The sequence below is a fragment of the Protopterus annectens genome, chromosome 11.part0, assembly GCF_019279795.1.
Source record: "Protopterus annectens isolate FY-2018-M chromosome 11.part0, PAN1.0, whole genome shotgun sequence".
NCBI classification, from domain to species: Eukaryota; Metazoa; Chordata; order Ceratodontiformes; family Protopteridae; genus Protopterus; species Protopterus annectens.
This window is the reverse complement of record NC_056745.1, coordinates 916080715-916108496: the sequence shown is the minus strand read 5'-3', so window position 1 is coordinate 916108496 and position 27782 is coordinate 916080715. Positions and strand designations below refer to the sequence as shown.

Here is a 27782-nt window from a genome sequence, read left to right as displayed (position 1 = left end):
TTGCAGTACTCATTACAATAGGGTTCCCCTGGCAAAGGTGGCCGATGTCTGGCCATTATGCTAAAGTTTTTTTAGGTTGGTTTAAGGTACGCCATATGTCACACACGTGCTGCCCCTGTAGTGTAGGATATTAAGGTGATGTCTGGGTATACCATCAGAAAGTCATTGCTTGATCATTGGTCTGAATGCTTGTTCTGTTGCTGGTTCACCAAGCCATTACAGATGAGTGTCTGTTGTTTTTTATCTTATCTTTTTCTTTTGCATAGTTGCTTGTGGGGCTTCTTGGGTTTTGTATCATCCAAGAAAGGTAAATGCCAGAGTGGGAGACAGATTCCCCATAAAGACTGACACTCGCAGTGCTTATTTTGTCTTGGTGCTTCCCACAACCATACATCCTATTCAGTTTGTCAGGCCTTTGTTCCTAAGACTGTCCGTAGTCAGCTGTCTTCTTTGTCCTTGTACTTGGAGAGCCATCATCTTAAGCTTTTAGCTAAAGACACGATAGAAGGAAATTCCTGTTTTGAGGGACAGCTGTCCATGAAGAAGGCCAAGAAATCTAGATTGGATTCTTCTGGTGTGCAGCCTGCACTGGGCATCTCACCTGTGGCAAGTGAAAGCCCAGAGGATCGCCCGACTCAGCCATTGGATTTTTCTGTCATCACCGTTTTGGAGGCCGGCATTGATCCAACATTACGCACATCGTTGGAGGCTTTGCAAACATCCACTTCAGACATTCAGGGGGAACCGGGGCCTAAGGATCTTCTTCTAAATGGATTATGTTACTGTACGCTGATAAAGCGCCTGGTTTGAATAATATGGTCTCCATTAAACCTTTCCTGTAAGCGAGACAGTTGAGACACTAGTTTTTAGTTTATGTATGCTGTGATGTTTTTAAAAATGTTAAGTATGGCTTTAAATAAGTTAATTGTTTTTAATTGAAGTAATTAATGTTAATTGGAATACTATTTAATGTGGTTGTTTTAAGCCATTTTTTTTATCTAAGTCTGATGAAGAGGTGAACCCTTGAAAGTGCTTACTTACAATAAATTGGATATTCTGCTGTATTACATCCAGTGCTACAGTGTTTTTTCTTTATTATTGAGTGCACTCTGAGTCTGAGCCTTCCAAGTTTTATAAGGTGGACATCCTCTTGAAGAAGCAAAAGACTAAGCATATTTCTCCAGCTCCTAAGGACAAGCAGAGTGAATGGCAAAATTTCACTTGGGGATTGTGTATTGCTTTGACGGTCTTGAAACCTCTTCATGGAGTTTCTGTTCCAGCTCCATCTTTGTCCTGTACTCCCCTTGAAAGACCCAGGGAACATGATTCCTATGAGGTGGAGGTGGTGGATTCAAGTGAAGAGTCCCTTGCTTATTCATCTAAGATTTCCTCTCCTGTAGACTATGGGTCTGTGGAAGAGGACTCTACTAGTCCTTAGACTCCTTTTGAGGACATTTCTTTTAGGTGGACAGTCTCGAGAATGATGGCATTTTTTTTTAAATGGGATTGTGCCCAGGTTTCTGAGGTGCAGAACAGGTATTATGAGCTCCTGCAAATGGATTCTCCTAGACCTGCTGTTTCTCCTGTTGTGGCTGCTTTGTTGGATGCCTTTTCTACTGCATCTGAGAAATTGCCCCAGTAAGCCAGCCTTTATTCATAGGCAGTCTTGCCCTCCCCCCCTAAAGCTACCTAGACTTCTGTACTCCAGAAGTCTCCTTTTCCTGACAAACCAGATGCGGTCTGACTGTCATGTTCTTCTCAGCCACATTCCTCTTTTTTCTTCCTCTTTCCCTTTCTCTTCCTGTTTGGTTAAAGATTACTCAGGACTCCTGGGTCCTGTCCATTATAACCAAGGGTATTTCATGGTTTGGAAGACTCTTACCCCTTTGTGGGAATTCCTTAGCCTCCTCAGGAGCAGTTGCCATTCTTTCCAGGGGTGCTTCAGGATCTCTTGTCTTGGAACTATTCAGGAAGTTCCAGTCTGTCAAAATGGATGGTGTTTTAATCCAGAATGTTTTTGCTGCCCAGGAAAGAGGGCACTTGGAAGCCTATTCTGGACCTCTCATGTAAACACCTTTCTGAAGGTCCTTTTTTTTGAATGTTGTCCCTTCAGACCTTTATCCCCTTTCTGTTTCATTAGGCTTGTATAGTATCTCTGGACCACACGGATGCACACCTTTATATACTGATCCATCCCCTTTTCAGGAAGTTTTTACATTTCTCTGTTGCTTTCTGGCATTTTCAGTTCTCCACCTTGCCCTTTGGCCTTTCTACTGTCTCAAGGGTATTTATCAAATGCCTCGCTCCTGTGATTGCATTTTGCAGGCTAAGATGGATTCAAGTCTTTCCCTGCTTGGATGACCTCCTGCTTCAGGCATCCTCTCCAGAGGCCTTGTTGTGCAATCTCCATTTTGCCATTTCCCTTCTGCAGAGCCTGGGGTTCACTATAAATATCAGAAAGTCCTTTCTTACTTCTTCTCAGTATCATGTCTTTCTGGGGTGCAGGATCCAGATTGTTCCTATGCTGGCATCCATGCATCCTTCCAAGACCCAAACTCTCATTTCCTTTTTTCAATACCTTCTTCCTCTGGCTTCATTAACAGCCAGTGAATTTCTGAAAACACTGGGGTTTATGGCTTTCACCATTCCTATGCTCAATTTTGTCAAACTCCACATGAGAAAACTTCAGTAGTTTCTAAAGTCATTGTGACTTCAGCATTCTCACCCCCTCAAATTTTTAGTTCCTCTTATTCCATGTTTCAAGCAGGAACTTCAGTGGTGGATTCAGCAGCTGACTCTGAATTCAGGGCTTCCTTTTCATCCACCTCTTCCCTCTCAGGAGCTGTTCACAGACGCTTCAGACATGCGATGCAGAGCAGCATTCGGCTCCCTAATTGTGAGGAGAATCAGGTTGCCTCATCAGCAGAACAAACATAGTGTGAAAGTTGAGATTGCTTCTGCTGTCTCTTCAGGCTTTCATCCTGTCTTCTCCCCAGGACCTCTCAAGGTGTTTACAGGCAATACCGCAGTGATGTGTATGTCAACAAATGGGGGGGGGGGGGTCTTATCAATTTTACAGGTTGGCACTCCTAGTGTGGGACCTAGCTATCCAGTGTCAAATTGACACTTCAGGCAGTTTAACATTCCCTCAGGTCAAAACATTTTGGCAGACTGTCTGAGCAGGTCCATAACTCAGTTCCACAAATGGTTGCTTCACAGGGATGTTTTTCTGGACATTGTCCGTCAGTGAGGTACTCCTCAAATAGATCTTTTACCTCCCCTCTGAACAGGCAACTTCCTCTGTTTTCTTCCAGAATCCCTGGTCCTCTGGTTTGAAAGGTGGACGCCCTCTCTTTTTCTTGGAACAGGATGTTTCTTTATGCCTCTCCTCCCCTTCCCCTCATTCCAAAAGTCCTTTTCAAAATACAGCAGGATGCTTCCAAAATCTTGTTGGTGATTTCCTCTTGGCTGAGACAGCATTGATTCCTCCTCCTGCATTTAGAAGAGGGCAGTCATCACAAATTACCTCAAATGGTTGACCTACTCATACAAGGCAAAGGATCTCTCATCCATTCCCACCTGTCCAGTATTCATCTGATACTTTGGGTGATAGGATTTTGATCCCACATAGACATAGACCTTTTTTCTGAGGACGTGCTTAGGGTCCTGCAGGAGGCCAAGAAACCCACTCCTAGGAAATCTTGCATTTCCAAATAGAAGAGGTATTCTATTTGGTGTATTTCTCATAACCTGGATCCACTTTCTGTGGATGTTCCTTTGGTTCTGTCTTTTTGTGAACTGCTCAGTGCTGGGTTGGCTTATTCTTCTGTTAAGGTCCAGTTACCAGCTATTTCTGCTTGTCTGCCTTTATCACCTCCTTTGACATCTAGATTTGAAGCTGAAGAATTCCTTAACAGCATCTTCATATTAGGCCTCCCAGGAAGAGTGTTTCTCCTCCCTGAGATCTTAATTTTGTTTTAGAAAAATTGACCTAGGCTCCTTTTGAGCCTGCAGCTTCAGTAACATTGCTGTTGGAAGACTGTACTTTTGTTAGCCCTTACTTCTGTCAGACAGTTTTCTGAGCTTCAAGCCCTTATGCCTTATCCTCATTTTTGGTGTTTCATAATGGCAGAGTGTCCCTTTGTACTAATTTTTCATTTCCAAGGTGGTGAATGAGCTGTCCCATAATCAGTCTGTTCATTTGTCCACTTCTTTCCCTTCTCTGCAGTCTGCCGCTGAGAAGGTATTGCTGACGTAGGATGTGCATAAACAACTCAGATTTTATTTGGATAAGACCAAGACTTTTCATAAGTCTGATCAGGTCTGTGTTTTCTTTTGTCCTAGGTCCTTAGGTTTTGTCAGAGTAAATTATTTCTTCTTGGATTTCTAAAGCCATTGCTTTTTGATATTCCTTCCATGGTAAGAGCCTTCTTTTTTCTCTTAAGGTTCATTCTAGCAGAGCTGTGACTTCTTCTGGTGCTTTTTAAGGGTTTGGATACTAACTGTATTGTTGAGACAGCTTCCTGGACTTCTGTGCATACCTTTACCAAGCACTACAAGTTAGATGGAATTTCCAGAGCTAGAGCTGGTTTTGCTAGGGCTATCCTTCATGGGTTCCAAGAGAGCTCTTCTGGTCCTTTCTCCTCCCTGTATTCTTCCTGAGCTTTGACATACTGCCTATTGTAATGAATACTGCAGGAGTGAAGTGGAAGGACATAGTACAGGGGAGATCTGTGCCTGGCATACAGGACATTGTCAGATCCCACTCTGATGGACCTCCTGCATATCCACAAATCAAACAGCACCAGAGTTACCTGTTCTAAAGACTTAAACCATGAATGTGATATAAATAGGACCTGCTGGAGAGAAAAGTATGTATCATAGAGACTACCCCATCTATGGAACAGGCTTCCATCCATGTGAAGCAGAGTTCCTCCCTAACCCAGTTCAAGTTCAGCTTGGACAATTGGATGGGAAACTGGAAATTCATCCCTGGTTTGGCACCTATGCCTCTAATGGGCAGAGGTAACCTGTAAATGGTTCATCTCCCAGGCCCATGCTTACACTTATCAAGGGTATCAGAACGTATCAGAGATTTGGAATGCATATCTAGGCTTAAAAAGGCCCTTGTGGTCATTAGCCTAGTAAACACCTATGAACCTACAGTTGTGTATAATCTTACCATGTAACAGTAGATTATATTCTCTTCACTGTTGCAGGGAATGCAGAGTATGAGACTACTTTGGTAAAAAACTTAAACCTCTGCCATCGTGTCTGGCTGGGCCTTGCACCGCTATTTTCTTGTACAAGTGTTTTGGGGGTCCTTAGCCAGCTAAAATGAAAAGAGAAGAGAGAGACTGCGGGGGTCTAAAGAAAGTGATTCTTAATCTGTGCAACCTCAATTTCCAGATTGTCATGCACACCATGAAATGTGGCTATTATGCAGTGGATGCATCCTCCTGGTTAGCTGCTGTAGGGTCTGATTAGGAGACTTCCTTATTGAAGACTGGCCCTAGACAATGAGCTTCTATTTTGACTGCTGCAGAGAAATTGTTTGCATGACGTTTCCTTTTTCTTCCATTTTTTCATCTGTCAAATATATTTTTCATTTTCCTGTACCTGTAAATGTTAGAAACTACCACTGGAAAAACTCGACCTTTTACCCTAAGAAGAACAAGAGCAAACCACAAAAGGGCAAGAAAAAGCTCAATAGAAAAATGCAAACTTACTGGGGGAGGGTACTTTGATGGGGAAGCTGTGAATCAATGAGATATCTGTCCCCAAACCCCACACCTTCCCTGCTGTCCTGCTCCCCTTTTAATGATAGGAAGCATACTGGTTTTTGGATCAGCGGGGGGCCATCATACAGGATGTATGGGTCCTGCAGATACTGAAATAGAGTTTTTTTGTACTGCATTTCTAATCAACAGAATTTTTGGACAATAACACAAGCTACACAAATTAAATTCTCATAAAAAATGTATTCCAGTCAGCCATAGATATGGTAGCAAGAAAGAAAAAGGGATGGAATATTACTCCTGACTGTTACAATGGTAAGGAAAGAAGGAGCTCGGAGGCCTATTATGGAGCTTTCCAGACTGAACAGGTCTCAAAAAGTTCCAAAATTCCAATGGCTGACATGTAGCATTCTATCTTTACTTAGATGCCCAAGGTATCCACGTAAAAGAAGCCTGTAATTTTTCCTCAACTTGAGCTGGGTGGACCTTCATCACATCCTGCTTCCCAGGCTCTTCTGAAGATTTGATAATGATGGTTCAGGATTTTGTGCAGTTTCTGTATCCTGGAGACATTTTCAAAACATGAGTCAGTGTCAGAAGGCCGTAAAATTAACAGGAGGAGGAAAAGCCCCCCCCCCCCCCAAAAAAAAAATTGTTACTCAGTCTTAGAGATGTGTGAGCTGAATGTCTACCTACCCTGTTTGATTCAGACACTGAAGGCAGCTTACTTCCTGCTTCCCTTCCAGAGGACTTCTAATTTGGTGATACCCTTAACAGAATGATGGATCATTTCAAATGGTAGTCTATAAAGAATTGTTAGATACTGAGAAGAAATACAGGAACCTAAGCCAAAACCTGTAGCAATACCTCCAGTGACAGAATCCTAGGCAGGTGCATTCAGTAGTGCTTGTTTGTTGCCAGACTCGCAACTTACTGCTACCAGGAGACCAGACCGTTTTGGATCTTGAATTCCTGCAAAGTTCTTTATGAAAACATAGCTTCTGATTCAGCCATGGTGTATGTGGATGCAAGCAAGGGGTTTACTAGGTCTCCAACCAAGAACCTTCTTCCCAACGGTAGGTGTAAAAAAATCCTGGACCATGCTTCTCTGTTATTAGGGCTCTTAACTGCCAAACTCTCATATTAAAATACGAGGAGACATTATTGTCTTAGTTGAAGTACAGGGCTAAGGAGATGGCAGACAAAGCCCAGAGAGCTTTAGTGCTAGAGTTGTGCAACCTGTCTTCCCAGGTAACAAAGCAGGGTACTAAATGTGGTTATGACACTACATCTTGAAGGGTGGCAGCTTTGGGGTCCAGTGATAAATGGCATAAATAGCTGAAGAATATTTCCCCCGTCAGACCATGTAAATGCTCAACTCTCTAGTGCCCTACTTGAGAAGAAGTTGTATTTTTGGCTCCACTACAGAGCATATGTTTAAAAAGCTGGAGTAATAGGGTACATCTGTGCAGTCAGTGAAACAGTTTTTCACCACTATGCCCCAGCCTGTGGTAGAAACTGTCCTACTAAGGCCCACTCCTATGTCTGGCAGCAGGACAAAGGGAAACTATGTAAGGGAGGAGAAATTAAAGGGAAAAATGGAAAGACAAGAAAGGAAAGCTTGGAAGCCCCCAGGCTTGAAATTTGGGGAGGAAACAGCTTTAACATGACAGAGCTTGTCCCTCCCCCCATCCCAAATCTTTCTACTTTTAATCTACATGCCCCCAGTTCCTCAACCCAAAAATAACGGGCTAACTGTGAACCTCTTTGTAAAAGAGAGAGAAAAGTTACATTAAGCATCTGGTTACTGAAACATTAGCCTAAGGATACAGACAGCACTGTTTTTATAAAAAAAAGAAAGAAAAAAAATAATTCTCCCCTTTTACAGAGCATAAAGTTACTCAGTAACACCTCTGTTACCCCTTGTGGCAAGGGGCCATATGGAAAGTGCCTATAGCTAGAAAAAAAATCTAAGTTTTTACCAGAGACTGTTCCTGATACCTAGAAAAGATGGCCCCTGGAGCCCAGTCTTAGATCTGTTAGAACAAAATAAGTTATTAAAATTTATAATGCTAACTGTTGAAGCACTGTTGCGTGTCTTCCTCCTCTGAGCCTTCTTAGTAATATTAGATCTGAAGTATGTGTACTTCCATATATTCATAGGTGAAGCAGCCAGGTAGTACCTCAGAATAAAAGCTGGAATATCCCACTTTTAATTTATGTCCTTACCCTTTGGTTTATCTATTGCACATATTGTATTTAGAAAATCCTTGACTATAGTTCACCAAAGAGATGCACATTTACCTATACCTGGACAAATGCCTAATATAGGCAGCAACTCTTATGAGACTCAGGAAGCCTTGTACTTCACAATTCCATGCTTCTAAACTCTGGTTTCTCTCTGTACCTTTCAAAATACCAGCCATTCTGCAAGCAGCAAAACGTTGTTCTGAAGGCATGGCTTGATGCTGTGAATCAGAAGGCCTTTCTGCTTGAGGAGAAAGGTGTCTTTTGAGCCAGTCTTTCATTTCCATAGCACAGCTGTAGCACATCACAACAAAGACCTTTTTAAGGACACTGGGGTACAGTGCTTCCTCAGTATTGATGGTGCATTTTGGTAGAATGTTTGTAAGAAAACTCCAGTGCCTTTTAATATTGATCTGCAAACTTTGGGAATTCTATACCTTGTATTTAAGTTTTGAGCCATCTGTAGTTTTTAAGTCCCTTAGAAAATACTTGTTAAATGAGGCTTTTATAATCCAGCCATCTATCCTCAAACCCTTTTCCCATTTTGCACGTGGGATTGGGGTGCCACTTCCACAGTGACAATCATCTTGAGCCAAAGCTTATACCGTCAGTAAAAAAAGGTAAAATCTTCGCACCAGTCACTCTCACACTGTCATCTATGGCCAATTTAGTGTCCAGTTCACTTACTGCATGTCATTGCAATGTGAGAGGAAACTGGAGCACCCGGTACATTTACTTAATTTGTTGTAAAGCATTTTATATTGTATTATATATGTCAGGCTTATTTGTATGGTCTGCAATGAGTTTGTCTAATTTGATTGTTTTTATTTTATTTGTACCAAGCATGGACATAGGCTTGCTTAAATTCATTTGGTTTAAATAATTTGACTGTAACTTTACTCAGTGAATTTAAGACTACATTGCACAGATCTGTGGCTAAATAAAGAAGCTAGTAGTAAAAGATAAAATATGAACAAAACAAAAATCTTACATATATGAAACATTAAAAGTCAGCTGCAACTTAAAATCAAATGTAGCACAAAATACCCCATAACAACAGTGTGAACTCAAGAAATTGCAAACGGATCCCTTATGTAGTATAGCAATAACCCATGCCTGGGTGGGGGTAATGCTGGATTTACCCAAGGTTGGTGTGGTTTGGTCACGAGGGTGAAGCCCGAGTGGCCAAACAAAGACAACCGTGGGTAAATCCAGCATTATTGCTATTATACAATGACATTATTTAAGAAAAAAAATAATTAATTTTCTTAAATAATGGCATTGTATAATGCCTCCTTGCTGCCCTTCCACAGCTGTCTGGTATTCTGTGGCAGTTCTGATGTACTGCGCATGCGTATGCTTACGTAGTACATCAGAGCTGTGGGCGAAAGCAAGATCTCCGTTGCTTTTTACAAACTGTCTCGCTATGTTAAAGGTGTTTAACATAGCGAGACAGCTTTAAAAAAAGCAACGGAGAATCTCCAGATTTAACATGGTGAGACACCTTTAAAAAAAGCAATGGAGATAGGAAGATCTCCGTTACTTTTTTTAAAGCTGTCTCGCTATGTTAAACTCTTTTAACATAGCGAGACAGTGTGTAAAAAGCAACGGAGATCTTGCGTTCTTCGTTGCTGTAAAAAAAGAGTTATACTAATGGAAATGGCGACCGGACCTTTTTCCATTACTATAACTCTGATTTACAACGTGCAGGCTGACCAATCAGCGTGCACGTTTTGGAATATTAATGGAGGGGTCATTGTATAATATAGCAATAACCCACGCCTGGGTGTGGGTAATGCTGGATTTACCCACGGTTGGTGTGGTTTGGTCACGAGGGCGAATAATGGCATTGTATAATGCCTCCTTGCTGCCCTTCCGCAGTTGTCTGGGTATTCTGCGGCAGTTCTGATGTACTGCGCATGCGTATATTTACGCAGTACATCAGAGCTGTGGGCAAAAGCAGCAGAGAAAGCAAGATCTCCGTTGCTTTTTACAGCCTGTCTCGCTATGTTAACATAGTGAGACAGCCTTAAAAAAAGCAACAGAGAATCTCTGTTGCTGTTTTTAAAGCTGTCTCGCTAGGTTAAACCCATTTAACATGGCGAGGCAGGTTGTAACAAGCAACTGAGATCTTGCGTTCTCCATTGCTGTAAAAAAAAAAAAAAAAAAAAAAAAAGAGTTATACTAATGGAAAAAGTCCGGGCGACCGGACCTTTTTCCATTACTATAGCTGTGATTTACAACGTGCACGCTGACCAATCAGTGTGCACGTTTTGGAATATTAATGGGGGGGGGGGGTTGTTGTATAATATGTATTAATCCAGGGTCACACAACAGTAAAGAAAAGAAAAATGCTCCTTTTAAGGCAGCATTCAGTTGATGTATTTTTTTATTTTGACATAGATTTCTGTGCAGGAATTTTGCTAATAAGCAAACTGTTATACTTTGGACATTACATCCAGAACTGTAATCACCTATTAAAAAATAAAAATCATTTACTGTAATTAAGATTTGAGTTAAACAAGTTTATTGATTTCCACAATTAGCCATTTATGTAGTTGATTACAAGTCTAGATTTCAACAGTTTTCATCTGAATATATGGCTAATTAGCAAGGCTCTAAAATTACACATGGGTGGTAATATTAAGTAACATACAGGTTTTTCTCACACACTGCAGCTACATGTTTCACATCTTATCACAAACTTTGATCTTGTAGTACAGATTTCAGTATGTAGTTGAGTGTGCCACATGTATTGCAGATTTTTAATAAAAAAGTGCATAGCACAACAGAAAACCTTTTGCGCAAATTAGTTTACTTCAGATTGTAATTCTGATTTCTCTGGCATTCCAGGGACAGAAAAAGAAAGTGTTACATTATGCTTTGTTAGATCCAGTGTAGGAAATTACTTCTTTTGTCAGTTAAAGCTCTGATAATTTGAAATTGTTAACTGAGGCTGAATTACTGATCTGAAGTAGTTTATTTCATTTAGTCTTCAACCTGTGGGTACCAGATCTGAGCAGGCAACTTCACAAGCATCTGCTCTGAGCTCCAAGCTCCTCCCCCCACCCATAATACACCACCACTACCTTCCAACCCCCAGATCTCATTTGCCGCAGCTTCACAACGCATCGTGATCCTTGAGCTCCAGGTTGTGAGTAGAGTTTTGAAGTTTCTTATTCCCCTTTTTCATCGTTTTCAGTGTGTCTGTTGGTAGTGTAGGTCTCCTCCCTTCTTCTCCCTCACTGGTGCATCAAGTGTAGGTAGTTTTCTGTAGTTTTAGGTAGTTGTACTGTAGTAGTTAGACTTTCTCCCCTTCCCCCCTCAGCTATCTGTGTGCTTGTGTTTCTGAGTGTGTGGCGAATGGAGTGTGTCTTTGGTAATTTCTTGGACCGGTTATGGCTGATCAACCAAAGCAAGTGTTTAAAACATGCACAGAGTGTGGCCACAAACTGTTGCCTGCCGGCAGCCACACTCTGTGTTCTTTGTTTGGGCGCTGCCCATCTGTCAACTGATTTGCAGTATTTGCGTGGGTTTCAACCCGCGAGCCCTTAAAAACCATAGGGCTAAAATTATGATGAAGGGCCTTCTCCCTTCTACGGAGGCGGCTGCCTCCAGTTCTACTTCTGTCACGTCTGTGACCACCTTTCCTTCGGCTCCCGCCCTTGCTTCTCCTCCCTCCCAGGCTGGGACTCATCCTTCTGCCTCTAGGCCTGTGGAAGGAGAGCATAGAAAGGGCAGAGAGAAGGAGAGAGCGCGCAAGAGTGATAAGAGGAAGAGGTCCTCGGACCTTTTGGCTCCAACCGGGCCTCCCTCCAAACTTCAGACTAAGCACCGACCTGACTCCCCTTGGCTCCGATCTCCTAGGTTTTCTCCAGAGCTGGAGGATCTCAGGCAATCTTCTAGGGCTTCGGTTCTCTGACCCATCAGGTCGGAGTCCGTAGCCTCGTTGCAGTCTCTCAGAAGCTGATATGGGTAAAATGATGCGGAGATTTATCCGCACACAAATACAGATGGGGAGTCTTGCCGGCCCCCTCTCCCTCTGGAGGGGGGAGCATGATTCCCTTCTTTACACCTATATCTCCTTCTCTGATCTGACCCCCAGTTTCGGAGTACATGGATCCAAGAGGTTCCCTGGTCAGGGGGTCGATGCCGATGGTACCTGTTTCCCCAATGCTGACAGCTGCCTGAAGTGTGTCTGATTCGAGTAGCTCGGATCAGAGTGGCTCACAGAGCAGTAGCTTAGGTGTCAGATCCGAGGGGGTGGAGTTTTTTCCGTTGCCTCCAACCTTGTCTGGTCTCGGCCACCTCCTCAGCGTTCCATCCACTTTGGGCCCACCTCGATCCCCGCTTCGGATCCAGGGAGAGCGTCTCCCTTACTAGTGTCCCAGGAAGCTTGCTCTTCTTTGGCGTTCAATGTTGTGGAAAGGGTCCACCAATGGATCAAGGCCCCTGACTATATCTTCGGACTCCGTCCCAACTCCCTCTGTTTTTGGTGTGGCTCCTGTCATTTTACCACAGGGACAGTCCGTGTTTGAGGAGCCCCAGGCAGTTTCCCTTGAGGAACAACAGGTGGTTTGCGAGCCCCCTCCGGAGAGCCCCACTGGAGAGGTTCCTCGTAAGCATACGTGCAAGAGGAGGCACTTGGACTCCTCTCCGGAGTCCCTCACTGAGGACACCGATTTGGATGATGGGGAAGGTTCCCCCAGATCACCTCCTGAGGATGTCTCCTTTGGAGACATCATGGAAATTTTGCACCAACAGGGAGGTTGATCTGCCCCAAAACCTTCCTCGGATGAATCAGTGTTCCTGGAGGCTTTTGACACGGGCCCATCTACTTCCTGGGTGTCCCCCCTCCCCCCTCTGGATCCATTAGTGGACTTGTTCACCTTGTGGGCTTGGAAGGAACTGGACACCATGGAACCAATCCCAAAGTACCCGGATAAAATCTTAAGCCCCCCCTGTGGACAGACCTGCTTGGAATAAAGGATCCCCAGTAGACGCTATGGTGGTAGCAGCCGCCACCAAGAGGGAACTAGCCCAGGAGAGTTCCTCAGTCCACCCTCCTGCATGTGAGTCTAGGATGATGGATCATCTAGGGAAGTGGGTGTATGTATCAGCAACCTTTTCTATTAGGGTGCTGAACTATCTGGCCCATGTTACTCGACTACAGCGCGACCTAGTTAAGGAACTGGGTGAGTCGCCCCCAAAGTTCATGTCTGAGGAGGATAGGTGTACGTTCTCCACAAGGATGGCTACCTCGACAGAGGTTTCTAAAATGTCCATGTGACTCCTCTCGCACGTGACCGAAGGAGCGGCTGGGTCTGGCATTTCCATGAGGCATCATGCCTGACTCAGGTGTTGTCAGTTCACGGAACCCTTCAAGGTGTCTTTTGCGAATACCCCTTATGACGATTCTTCCCTCTTTAGTATGACCCGTCCATGACACCTTGGTCCAGAGTGAGAAAGACTGGAAGACGCTGTCTGCCATCAGAATCCACTTCTCTAACCCTCAAAGATCCTTTTCCCGGAATCAGCTAGGGCAAAAGATGTGGTTCTGGAAGTCTCAGTATTCCTGGGACACTCAGGGCCCTTCTTCCCGTAGAGGCAGAGGGGGACAGGACAGACGTCGGTCCAGAGGCATCGGGGGGGGGGGGGGCAAGGAATGTTGGGTCTCGAGAACCGTTGTCAGACAGGCCCATGCAGCAACCTAAAGGGTTGCCCGACTGCTCTGCTGTGGAGACAGTCGGGGGTCGCCTGTCATTGCACCTGATGGCATGGGAGTCCATGTCATCAAACCATTGGGTGCTTCAGATAATTTCCAGAGGCTATTCAAATCCCATTTGTGGTTCTCCCTACCCCTTCTCAACACCTCCCAGACGTACTACCTGCATAAAGGGAGGCAGCAGCACTAGAGGTTTCTAAGCTGCTAAAGAAACGAGCCATCAAAGCCGTCCCCCTAGATCAGTCCAGATTGGGCATCTACTCCAGGTTCTTTTTTGTGAAAAAAGACAGAGGACTTGAGGCCCATTCTAGACCTGTCTACTCTGAACCTGTCAGTTGCCAAAGAGAAGTTCTGGATGGTCACCTTACAGTCCATCCTGCTGTACCTGCAAGAGAGCGACTGGATGTGCTCGTTCGACCTCCAAGATGCTTACTATCACATGAAGATGCACAGAAGCTCCAGGAGATTTCTCCACTCCTGGCTAGGGGCTAATCATTATCAGTTTCGAGCCCTACCCTTTGGTCTTATGATAGCCCCCAGGGTGTTCACCAATGTGATGGCAGTAGTAGCAGCTCACTTGAGGCTTCAGGGGATTCAGGTCTACCCTTACCTGGACAATTGGCTTCTTACTGCTCCCACCAAGTGTCTGCTTTGTCGGACCAGAGACAATTTCCTACGTCTTGCACACCGTCTAGGGATTACAGTCAACGCAGCCAAATCTCCTTTGAACCCTGTCCAGGTTATAGAATGCAGTTATAAAAGGAAGCGGACCAGGACAAATCCAAAAGTAATATAGTTTGCAAAAGTAAAAGATGTCCAGTAGGCTGAAATTGTACAAATATATAAATACTTTAATAAAATAAATAAAATCAGGTAAGCGCTTTCACAATGTGTTTGCTTCTTCAAACCGTAAAATACACATTCAAACAAACCATTTAAAAACAACCATTTGGCCATTCATAATGAAAATATTAGTTATGTGATACAATCAGTGATTCAGGCCTCTTCGTTTTAAAGCAGGTTTTAAAGAGAGAGCACTATTTAGTCCTGGAGACACATCTGCTCTAAAAACTAGGATCCATTTCAGCTCCAAAAATTCAGTTTCATTACTAACCTCGCCTTCTCTGATATTAGTATTAAATTGCTGCAAGACCAAAAACTTAAATTTGTGAGTGTCATCAAAATCTAACACATGCTTAGCAAGTGCATTAGTAGATTTTCCATTCCTTATATCATCAACATGCTCCAGTGTGTAAGGTATAAGGGTACGATTTGTCTTTCCTATGTAGAACATTTCACATGATATGGATTATGCCATATAAACAAGATTACCACTGTTACAGTCTGCATAAAAATGAAAACTGATGTCTTTAAAGGTCCTAGGATGAATAATAGAGGTAGTCGACCAAATAAATCTACATGCCTTACAAGACCTATAGGCATAAGTGCCTTGACATTCAGATTGTGTCCTAGAAGGCATAGATTGTTTGTAACTTAGGCATTGTTTTAAAGTTTTATTTATTATTCCTAAAGACATACTGCTGAGTGTTACCAATAACTTTGCTTATATTATCATCCGTCATTAAAACTGGTCAATTATTTTTCATAATGTCACATACAAAGTTAATATTGCTGGAGTAAGTCAGGACCATTCTGTTACTATCAGACTTAATGGTTAGCTGTCGACTGGTACATTGTCTCTCAGATTTCTTAGAAAAATAAGGGATAACTCCTTTCATATTAACTTTTTCTATGGCCTGCCCTGTTACTCCTATACTATATCCCCTTTGCAGTAGTTCAATGTGTAAAGTGTCTCAAAGATGAGCCATCAGTATGTAAACGCACTAGTCTAAAAACTTGGTTCTTAACCACATTTCTAGCAGTGTGTCAGGGTTGCATGCTCGTATTATGTAAGATATTATTTTTCTTGCAGGGTTTTCTGTACATATTATTATACATGTTATAGAATACATAGGAGCACGGATAGACATGTTACAGACAAAAGTATTCCTGACTTCGGAAAGAGTTTGAAACTTAAGGATGCATGTCACTTTCATTTATCGATCTCATCTTCCCTCAGCAGAGTTAAGGGCCCTAGGTTCTATGGCAGCAACGATAACACTTCTACCTTGTGTTCGCTTACACATGCGAGTACTTCAGTGGACTCTAGCGGTGCAGTAGTCTTTGTTGTATCTTCCGTTGTCGTACCCGATACACACAACAAAGTCTGCAGGTCGTCCCTACTATGGTGGATGCATTGTTCTGAAGTCTTTTAAAGGACGACCTTTTGTCACAGTCCCTGCCCAAGCCACAGTGACCATGGATGCCTCCCAGCTAGGGGGGAGGGGGCATTGCTCAGGAAGGACAGTCCAAGGCATGTGGTCCCTGATCGAGACCAATTTGCATATAAACGTTCTGGAGATAAGGACGGTCCTTTAGCGTTGCGGACCCATCATGCCTTTCTACCTCTGGGAATCATTGCAATTCAGACAACATGTCAGTGGCCTGGTATATCAACAAACAAGGAGGAACCAGATCTTACCCCTTTGTCATGACAGTTTGGGAATGGGCGATTTCCACTGGTCGTTTTCTGGTAGCAATGCATATTCTGGGGTGCTGCAACATTCTGGCAGACAGACTAAGCCAGACTATGCCTTACGAGTGGTCTCTGAATCCTTCAGAGATCTTTCTAGAATGGGGGCGGCCTTGCTGCGATCTCTTCGCATCTCCTTCCAACGCGAAGTGCAGCGAGTTCTTCGCTCTGAACCCCCGCGAGGGAATCCCCCAGGGATGCTCTAATCCATGTTTGGCCTCCAGGTCTTCTTTATGCTTACCCTCCTGTACCCCTTATTCTAAAGTTCTTCTAGAAGGCTCGTCGACTGGGGAGCAAAATGATCCTCATTGCTCAGTTTTGGCCTCACCAGGTATGGTTTCCCCTTCCTTTGGTCTCATCTTCTAGCTCCTCTTGGATCTTGGTTCCCATTCCGGATTTCATTTCTCACCCCTTGAGGGTCCCGCATCTGAATCTGGACAGTCTGAAGCTTATGGATTGGCTGCTCCAGTTCCCTTAATTGCTAGGACTCCCGGGTTGTCTTCTTCAGTCAGGACTATTCTGGTGGCAGCTCAGAAGTCATCCACCAGGAAGATTTATCGCAGCAAATGGAAGCGTTTTTCATTTGGGGCCTCTCTCAAAGGAATTTAGATCCTTTCATAGCTCCCATTCTGGCTAGCCTTGATTTTTTTTGGCAAATATCGTTCAGCAGGGGGCTAGCGCATCTACAGTGAAGGTTCAGCTAGCCGCCATTTCTCATTTTCACATTGGTGAGAACTCTGCTTCTTTGGCCTCTTCCAGATTATGCAAAGCCTTTATCAAAGGTACTTTCCTCTTATGTCCTCCGGTCAAAGATCCTATCCCGCTGTGGGACCTTACTATGGTACTACAAGAGTTGGTTGCCCCTCCCTTTAAACTTGTAGCAACTGTAGATCTTAAGTTTCTGTCTTGGAAGACAGCCTTCCTAGTGGCTATCACCTCAGCTAGGAGGGTCTCAGAACTTCAGCCGTTGTCTGCCAAGGTTCCATACATGGTCTTCCATAAGGACAGGGTTTCTCTTCGCACCAATCCCTCCTTTCTTCCAAAAGTGGCATCTGAGGTCACTATCAGTCAGACTCTCAGTTTGGGTGTTTTCTTTCCAAATTTCACAAACAAAGTTTAATACAGGTTGCATTTGTTGGATGTTCATAGACAGCTAATGGCTCTATTTGTACAGGACCAAAACGTTTCGTAAATCTGACCAGTTTTTTGTGTCCTTTTCTAAACCATTTTTGGGTAAACCTGTTTCCAAAGTGACCATTGGCAGGTGGATTTTTCTATGTATCCTTCAGATCTACAAGGATAAAGGTTTGTTGTCTCTGGGTCAGATTAGAGCTCATTCAACAAGGTCCATGGCTACTTCTGCAGCCTTTTGGTCTAGAGTATCCTTAGACAACATTTGTTCTGCGGGCTACTTGGTCCTCATCTCATGCTTTTATTTCTCACTAAACTGGATCTGATTTCTCGGAGAGCATCCTTTGGTTCCGCGGTGCTCCAGAATATCCTTCCATGAGGGCCACCTAGGTGTTTAGTAGCTGAGGACACTGTCCTTCTCCCTGGCCTTATCATATGGTTATCTTTCGTAGGTGGCACATTGTGTGCGGTAAGGTGATTTGGATTGGGTTGTTTAGTATAGGGTGCAGCAAACTCGATCCGAGGTTTGGAAGTTAGTGGTGGTGTATTATAGGTAGGTGAAGGAGCTCTGAGCAGATGCTTGTGAAGTTGCCGGCTCGGATCCAATATGGATCTGGTGCCTACAGGTTGAAGACAAAAACTACTCAGATGGAATGTTGTGGTGAGTACATAACTTCTTTTTTTCTAATTTGTGCAGTTTGGTGTTAGTTCTTTAATATATTCTTATATATTACTTACTCGAGTACTGTCTCATGTGATTTTCTAATTTATGGTGTTTATCTTGTTATTTGTGAAAAACTGCAGCTTTGACTTGGCTGCATTTAGAATGGTTCTGGGCCACAAGCCACTTGAATAGCTAACCATGTTGAGTAAACAGTTGTCAGAATGGGGCTAAAGGCCTACTTCCTTTAGATATTAAAAATTAGCTTGACAGTATTTCAGAACATTGCCTGCAGATACATAAACATTTAGGGCTTTGGAGATGCCTTTTTTGTAATTAGAGGTATTAGGTTCATATCAGGAATCCCTATCTTATGCAAAAGATGTAAACTTCTTGCAGCTGTAGTTAATTTGTTAGTTTCAGTTTATATTGATAAGAAGTTCTTATTTTTCATGTGACATTATTTACTTTCAGTAGTCTTGCATGTGGGTCCACTTCTGAATCTCGAAATACTGAAATATCGAATTTCACTATTTCGAGACCAGAATGTCAAAGTTCACAAGCGCAAAAATACACAGTAATGAAACATCATAAATTATTAAACACAAATAAAAATCCACCCCCCCCCAAAAAAAAAAAAAAAAAAAAAAAGGTAAGAAACTAAAAAAAAAAAACATGACCATACGTTTTTGCAGAGGGGTAAATCCCCTGCAACCCCCATGTGGGTGGGCGGCTGTCCCCACACCAAGCTACTTATATGTACAAACTCCGAGGTTGCACTAACTCGAAAAAGCCCCAGAAACCTACTTTTACATGCCCTACACTCCCATTGCACACTGTGATATTTACACTCACTAATAACACACACACGCACTACACGTGTACAAAAATCACCACATTCGCCACTTTCAACGCTAACACACATACACACTTTCACCTACCTACCCCAACCTACTCCTAAAACTCCTCATAAAAATTTAAAAGTAACAAATTTGTACCCTGAATATCCATACATAAACGCACATCGGCTGCCATGTAGAAATCCCAGACCACACTTCCCGTAAAGAGACAGCAAATAATAAAGTTCACACCGCACCACACCTACTGTGGATTTGGGAAACTTAGATTCCTTAAAGTGCAGTTACTGCACTTTCGACAGTCTGGTCTCGAAATACTGAATTTCGACATTTCAGTATTTCGAGATTCAGAAGTAGACTCTTACGTGCATATTTAGGATAGAGTCATTGAGTTGTGTGTGGTGTTGAATTCTTAGAGTATTCTATAACTAAATGTGAAGGCTTGCTTAAAAGCATTTGCATCATGTAACATCTGTTAATTTTGTTTTTATTTTGGGGGAAAGAATCCAGAGATGCTAAAGATGCTAGGGAGCTGACTGCTGCGGAGGACTTAGATATGGAACTGGAGAGTATGGACATTAATGATGAGGCCATAGAGTTAGATGTTGGAGATGAAGCAGAAGACCTCACAAAAAAACTTCTGGATGAGCAAGGTAATGTTTTGTTTTTTCTTTTTTCCCCAGAGTTTCCCCATTCTTCAATTTCTTGTGATGTGATGATTTTTTTCCCTTCATTTTATAGTATGTGGTCAGGTTTAGCTTTCTATCTTTGATGTCTTTCATTATAGGAACTAATTAAATAATTTCAGGTTGTAGACGCTATCCTCAGGTATTTGTCTTTGAGTCTTCTGAATGTTAATGATGGACATTGCTGCAGATAGTTATATGAGCGAGAAATAATTGAAGTTCCCTGGTGTGATTTTTAGCAATTGGGTATTACTAGGGAGTTGTGAGTGCACTTTTACATCATGGCCATTAGAGGGTACCTGCTGTGAGTTAGCACTGGGATCTGTACTCTGTTTTTCTATGGTGCCTGAAGTGAAAGCCGTTCCTTTTTGACTTACTAGTTCATTGGTCACCTGATAAGACTTGAACTTTGGCAGTGCTAACTACAGATTTTCTTGTATCTTTTTTAATATTTTTTAGAGTACCATATCTGAGTGGTTTTGTACTATGTCTGATTTCCCAAGAGAAAGTTTGCATCAGGAATTATTCCTCCAAAAAGAGTATCTGAAGTGTCTTTTTGGAGGGTAGGATAAGAGTCACAATACAAATAACTGCAAACAGTGTATTGAGTTCCACAAAAGTGGTAGCAAGGCATGCAAGCACTCTTCAGGCTTTTTAGAGCCCAATATGTAATTATTCTTTTCTTGTATTACTTCATCTATTAATTAAAATCAGTAGCTGTGGCTAAACATTGTATAAAAGGAAAATCTGAGCAAAGGAATTCTGCACAGGGTAGTTTTTCCACATAAAAAAAAGCTTGTCTGCCTTGCAGAGGCAGATTTTCATCAAAAAGTCATGGGGCCCAGCCATAGCTTTTCCAAGCAAAATTGCAAACTTTCTGGCTGTTGGTCTTTAAATTTATCTACTCTCACATGTACGTCCACTGAGTCTCCCATGTTCTGTTATCATCTGATTGTCTTACCAGGAGTTCTAGAAGAGAAAGCAGTACTGGGAAACGCTGCATTTATTAATATACTTGCTGTGAAAATTATATCGTGTGCAGGAACATTCCGGGTAGAGAAAAACAAATCTCCCACTCCAAATACTATCTGTCAAACATTCTGTCTATGTGGTTGTATCTAGACCTGTTCCACTTTTCTTCTACAACTGTGAGCGCTTATGCTGTTCCTTTACTAGGTGATTTACCAGTTATTATCTTAGACACTTGTGTGGCAGTACTAGGGAAGCATTTTACTCACATGACTATAGTGTAATGGGTGAGGTTATCTGATGTAAGGGTGTAGATACCAGATCTGTCCATCAAAAGTTTATTTTATTATTATTTTTTTTTTGCGGCGACAGTTGATTACCAGATTACATGCTCAGAAGTGCTTTGCTTTAATGGAGTCCTGCATGTTACCACAGTGGTATTTTTTTCTGTGCAGCCTAGACACTAGAGTAGTTGGTCAGAGAAGAAGAGAAATGATGGGGCAATATCGGATTACCTTTTGAGTGAAAGTGTCTCTGGGGAGTGTTTGTCATCCAGCATCCTATGTGGAGACTGGAGACTGCACGGCAGGTGTTTGCTTACAAAAGGGGAGAGTAGGCATAATAGTTTGTGAGTTACATCACATGCAAAATCAAGTGGCTGTGTTCATCATTCTCACTTCTGCTGTAGACTTTTGGCTGTATGGGTTATTTCCTACTCACGAAACATCTGGCCAGGTTCACAAAGCTCTGACTTCCTCCCACACCTTCACTCTAACTGATGACTGGACAGCCCAGAGGAAGGAAATCTGCAGTCAGAGTAAAGAAATCATCAGTATTTTCTTGTTGCCTCAAGAGAAAGCACCTAGGCTTCACAGGAGATGCAGTTGGCCACAGGCTTCATTTCTGGCAGGTAAGTCTCCTTAGGGGAGCCCTTCCACACAGAAAATATTATAGCAATAACCCACACCTGGGTGTGGGTAATGCTGGAAGCCCGAGGGACCAAACAAAGCCAACCGTGGGTAAATCCAGCTTTCGCCTTCGGGACCAAACCACGCCAACCGTGGGTAAATCCAGCATTACCCACACCCAGGCATGGGTTATTGCTATTATACAATGACATTATTTAAGAAAAAAAATAATTACTTTTCTTAAATAATGGCATTGCAAAATGCCTCCTTGTTGCCCTTCCACAGCTGTCTGGTATTCCGCGGCAGTTCTGATGTACTGCGCATGCATATGCCTACGCAGTACATCAGAGCTGTGGGCAAAAGCAACGGAGAAAGCAAGATCTCCGTTGCTTTTTACACTGTTTCGCTATGTTAAATAGATTTAACATAGCGAGACAACTTTAAAATAAGCAATGGAGATCTCCGTTGCTTATTTTAAAGCTGTCTCGCTATGTTAAACCCATTTAACATAGCGAGGCAGGTTTAAAAAAAAGCAACGGAGAAAGCAAGATCTCCGTTGCTTTTTACACACTGTCGCTATGTTAAAGGAGTTTAACATAGCGAGACAGCTTTAAAAAAAGCAACGGAGATCTCCGTTGCTTTTTTTAAACCTGTGTCATTATGTTAAACTCCTTTAACATAGCAAGACAGCGTTTTAAAAAAGACTTCTACTAATGGAAAAAGTCCGGGCGACCGAACCTTTTTCCATTAGTATAAGTCGATTTACAACGTGCATGCTGGCCAATCAGCGTGCACGTTTTGGAATATTAATGGGGGGGTCATGGTATAATTGCTTTTTAATACTTTTGTTGTATTTGTTGCAATTTCTGTAGAATATTGGCAATCTTATTATTACAAGTTTCTTGTCAGAAGCTGCTATTTTTAGAACATGACTTATTATTGAACACTGGAGATGTTTTTGTGAGAAAAATACACTGCATTTGAGACATATTAACTGAAGTGCAAGGATTTAAAGATTGGGGAAGTGTTTATTTGTTGAAACACTGAGCATTTTGGTGTTTGCGTACACCTCGTGACAACTTAACTTCATTATTTTACTGCTTGAGATACTTTGCTTTCAAGTAGTTATATTTAAGCATCTAGAAATGCATTTTATATTTGGTGCTCATGAAGCTTATCTTTTATTTATTGTTTTCTCTCCATGCTCTTTTTCTTAACAGACTTGAGTTCTAACAGGGTTTAGTACACTGTTTGTGCTTTTACTTTTGAATTTTGAGGAACTATGTGGGGAAGTGTAAGTGTGTGTGCTGCTTGTTAGCACTTGTCTAACAACCTAATAGTCGGCACCTTCCTTATTACTGTCACATATCTGTAAGGCAAGGAGACTTAGGTCAGACACTGGTGGGTGACTCTACAGTGGCCATTTGTTGATGTTCTTCATGTTTTACTGTTGCAGTCATCACAATTGGGTTATCTGCCTGCAGGTAGACCTCAGTCGGCCTGAATACCAGAGTTGTGGGATTTCTGCATCGGATGCTGTCACCTCTTCCATGATGTCAGGTCGTCAGGGGTGTAAAACATGCAGCAGACACCACTACATCAGCTTTTCTTGCCGTGCGGGAGCCCGAAGCAGAAGCAATTCGCAAGTGCAGGTCGGCCGCTACCTGAAATTTCGATGTTCTGTAGTCCTGTCTCGCCGTCATTCTTACACATGGGTTTGGAGCCAATCCTTGGCTCCGACTCGGCCTGTTACAAAGGTCAAAGTCTTCTAGTTGGCTCGTGGTTAGGTAGGTATCCCATGGTGCACCAGTATAATCCCCAGATCTCATTTGCCGCATCGACGAGTTCAGATGTGCTTCTTCTTGGCCGTGGCTAAGTTTAACACTTTTTGCTAATTTTACTGTATTACAGCTTAACCTTTAAATTTATATGGCTTTTGCTACTGTTTAACAGTCTTTAGAGTAGTTTCAGTCTTGCTGAAGTGTTTTCTTTCTTCACTTTAGATACTTATTGTTGAGAACTGGTTGGCCGTTGACCTTGTTGTTCTCTTTGGTATCCTGTGTGCCAGTTTTTTTTCCTATTTAACGGGCACTTTTGCTCTTTGTTGTTATTTGCTGTGTTTATTAGCGTAGAGAGTTTGGAAGTTTAATAGTTATTACTTAAATATTTAGTGCTTACTGTTAAGGTGCGCATTTGCACTCAATTTACCCATTTCCATGTGCAGTGTTTATTAGTGTGCAGTGTTTATTAATATTAGAGAGTTAGCATTAGACTATTTCCGCCTAGATATTAGTCAGATATTTAGCTATTCAGTTGGCAAGGGTCATTTGATATTTCCGACCCTTTTTGTTCTACCACATAGAATTTGAGTACAGTTTTCACTGAGACAGTAGGACAATTTCTTGTTCATACTTTGTGTGTGTGTGTGTGTGTGTGTGTGTGTGTGTGTGTGTGTGTGTGTGTGAGCAGTATAGTTGGTAGTTTCTGACCTGTAGTCTTCTCTTTTCTAGGTCCGTTTAAGTTAGAGGTCCTAGTTTTCTGTCTTTTTCTCTGCCTAGGGCTAGGCCCGTTTAAGTTAGAGGACCTAGTCCTCATTGTGTTTGTGTCCATTTTTGCTGTTTCTCCAGTTACCATGTCTAAAGAGGCAAAAGACCATAAACCCTCAGGGTTTAAGAAATGTGTAAAATGCTCTCAGAAAATGTCAATTACGGATGGCCATAGTAATTGTGTGTATTGCCTCGGAGCCGTCCATCTGCAGGAAACCTGTTTGTTTTGCCATTCCTTCAGCTCCAGGGTCTTAGAGGAGTGGAAGAACAAACTAATATTGAAAGGTCTCCTCAAGCCCTTTTTTGAGGAAGACTTGACCAGTTCGTCGTCTTCCTCCAAATCTCGTGCATCTAAAAAAGACCAAGCTAAACCTACCAAGAGGCATTCCCCGGTGCTATCTGTTGCTTCGGAACCTCCTCCTAAACTTTCTAAACCGAACAAGACTTCTCTCTCTTCAGCTCCACTGATCTTGGAGCCGATCGAGGTTGATACTATAACTCCAGTGTCGGCCACATGCATTTATGAGCCGACTACTGATAGCAAACATTGGAGCCGGTCCAGAGATCCATTGCCAGTCTCCCCAACTTTAAAGTCCCCTATCTTACAGAGGTCCAGATCTCCCACATTGTCTTCCAGATCTTCCAGGAGCCTATCATAAGATGTGGAGAGAGTAGTGCTGAGACTCCTGAAGTCATCTGCCTTGCTAAAAATGCTGTTGGCTCCAACCCAGACGGTCCCAGAGCCACCTGAGTCCATTCCCCCTGTTGTGGTTCCTCCTCCGAGCTGTGCTGGGCTTTCAGAGCCAGAGTATTCGGTACCACTGGTTGTGGAACCCGCGGTTCCATCTCCACCTGAGGCTGTCTCGGAGCCAAGTTCCGCTCCGACACCTTTGGTGCTGTCCGGGGTGTCTAGGAGCCGAAGTTCCCCAGTCGGCCTCGACAGGGACACTTGGATCCAGAACTCTTCAGTTCCGAGTCTCCCTCTCGGTGCATTGACTAGGGTGAGCTCGGATCCTACATTTATCTCGGAGCCAATGGCTCTGAAGCTGATGACTTCCTCTGTCTCCTCGGAGCCAGAGAGGTCTGCCTTCGAGATGATGCAGAGTGGGCTGCCCCGTTCATCAGCTCCACTCAGGGGTACCGATGCTCTTCCCTCTCGGGCATCTACCTCCGTCTCAGCACCTACTCCCTCTATCAACAGCAGAGACCTGCAGCATCAGGAGGCCCTGGTTAGTAGCCCCCACTCTTCCAAGACCTCCCTGAGATATCCTGAGGAGCACCCTCGGAAGAGGACATTCAAGAGGAAGCACGTAGACTCCCAGGATGAGTCTCTTACCTCCAACACCGACCTCGAGGAGTCAGAAGGGTCCCCCAAGTCGTTCTCTGATGAGGTCTCCTTTGTAGACATCTTAGAGATCCTTAAACAGAGGTACGGCTGACCCACTGGTACCCCTTTTGATGAGGAGTCTATGTACCTGAAGGCTTTCAGGTCTCAACCTTCAGCCTCTTGGGTGTCTCCACCTTTCGACGAACTTCTAGACCTTGTTAGTCGAAATGTGTGGGAGACTCCTGATGCTGTGGAGCCAGTTCCCAGGAGACCCAATAAATTTTTGTCAGCCCCCAAGGAAAAGGAATTTTTATAAAAGGACGTTCCTGTAGATGCCATGGTGGTGGTGGCGGCAGCCACTAAGAAGGAACTAGCGGAGACGTCATCTGTCCGTCCGCCGAACAAGGAGTCTCGAACGATGGACAGATACAGGAAGAGTATCTTTTTGTCAGCGGCATTCACTCTCAGATTGCTGAACTTCCTAACACATTTTACAATACTTCAGAGAGATCTCCTTAAGGAGTTGGGAGAGACTGTTCAAGGTACATCCACTGAAGGAGTCCCTGATCAGGTGTCTTCTCAGTTTTCCACCTTGAATTCCATTGTTAACTCCTACATGAGGCTGATTTCTTAAGCAGCCGATAGGGCGAGCAGGGCAGCGGGTTCAGGAGTTTCCCTTAGGTGGCACTCCTGGATGCACTTGTGTAATTTTGCAGAGCCGTTCAAGTCTACCTTTACCAATGTCCCCTTTGACGGTTCTTCCTTGTTTGGACCGAAGGTAAAAGACACACTCACCAGGTGCGAGCAAGAAGGGAAAACCCTGTCTGCCGTGGGAGTACGTTTTACCATCCTCTCTAAACCATACCCCAAGGGTAAGAGAGATGGTAAGATGTGGTTCAAGAAATCCTAGAAGTTATTACCAGATGCACAGGGCGACTCCTCCTTCAGAGGCCGAGGGGGAGGAGCAAATAGTAGACATCTCCCTAGAGGCTGGGGCGGACCGCAAAACCAGGGAGGCAGTGATTCGTTTTGAGGCTGTCCCTACCAGCGCTCCTGATGTGGGGCCTGGCTGTGCTTCTCTGGAGCCAGTCGAGGGTCACATTTCTTTGTATCCAGAAGCCTGGCTAAGCATTACCCAAGACAAATGGGTACAAAGTATTATCACTAGAGGTTATTCCATACCCTTTTTCTGTTCCACCTCTTGTTCCCAAGAGGATCTCGGATGTTCCACCCAATCATAGAGATCAAGCAACTGTAGAAGTGAACAAGTTGCTTGCAAACAGAGTCATCCAAACCGTCCCCGCAGACCAGGTAGGATTTGGAACTTACTCCAGATTCTTTTTAGTGCCAAAACGTACAGGGGACTGGAGGCCCATCTTGGACCTCAGCAAATTAAACGAATCTGTAAAGGACAAGTTCCGAATGGTGACGCTGCAGTCTATACTCCCTCTATTAGGGAAAGACACTTGGATGTGCTCAGTAGACCTCCAAGATGCGTACTACCATATAAAAATGGACAGAGCGTCGGGGAGCCATCTACGCTTCCGGCTGGGAGCCACTCATACCAGCTTCGTGCTCTACCCTTTGGTCTCACCACAGCCCCCATGGTGTTCACCAAGTGTATGGCAGTAGTGACAGCTCTCCTGAGACATCTGGGATTCCAAGTGTTACCATACCTAGATGACTGGCTTCTGACCGCCTCCACCAGGCATCTACTCCTTCAAACTAGAGATTCCACTATCCAACTTTGTGTCCAGTTGGGGATTACTATAAATTGGGAAAAGTCTGCCTTATCGCCCTTTCAATTTGTGACTTTTATAGGTGCATAGATAGACACAGTCGCCATGTTAGCTCGTCTTCCAGCAGAAAGAGCTCAGAACCTCATTCAACAAATTATCTGTCTACTCCTCCTCCGGAAAGTCAAGGCAAAGACTGTGCTGAAACTCTTGGGGACCATGGCCTCCACCATATTGCTAGTCCCTCTTGCCAAATTGCATATACGGATTCTTCAATGTCTCTTGTCGTCGCAGTGGTCCTTTCAACAACTGCCTCTATCCCACCACATCATTTTAACAGAGTCTTGCAAAAAGGACCTCTGTTGGTGGATCCAACCCAACCAACTAACGACAGGCACCCCATCCTTCCTCGTCAACCCGTTGCTACTGTGACCATGGATGCTTCACAGGGTCGGTGGGGGGGCATTATCTAGGCAGGACTGTCCAAGGCATATGGCAAGATCACGAGGCTCACCTGCATATCCGTGTTCTAGAGATGAGGGTGGTGCTTTTGAGGTTGCAAGCACTCCATGACCTTCTTCCTCTTGGGACGATAGCAATACAATCAGACAACATGTCGGTAGTATGGTATCTCAACAAACAAGGCGAAACCAGAACT

At 43.5% G+C, this 27782-nt stretch overlaps 1 protein-coding gene across 2 annotated transcripts in view; it reads left to right on the top strand.

Moving 5' to 3' along the window:
* Nucleotides 1-27782, top strand: part of UPF2 (UPF2 regulator of nonsense mediated mRNA decay) — a 2519933-nt gene that overhangs the window by 345694 nt on the left and 2146457 nt on the right. For both annotated transcript variants that reach the window (XM_044088310.1, XM_044088311.1), the window contains exon 6: nt 19456-19605. In XM_044088310.1, the coding sequence (XP_043944245.1) occupies nt 19456-19605 (150 nt within the window). The remainder of the gene's footprint in view (nt 1-19455; nt 19606-27782) is intronic.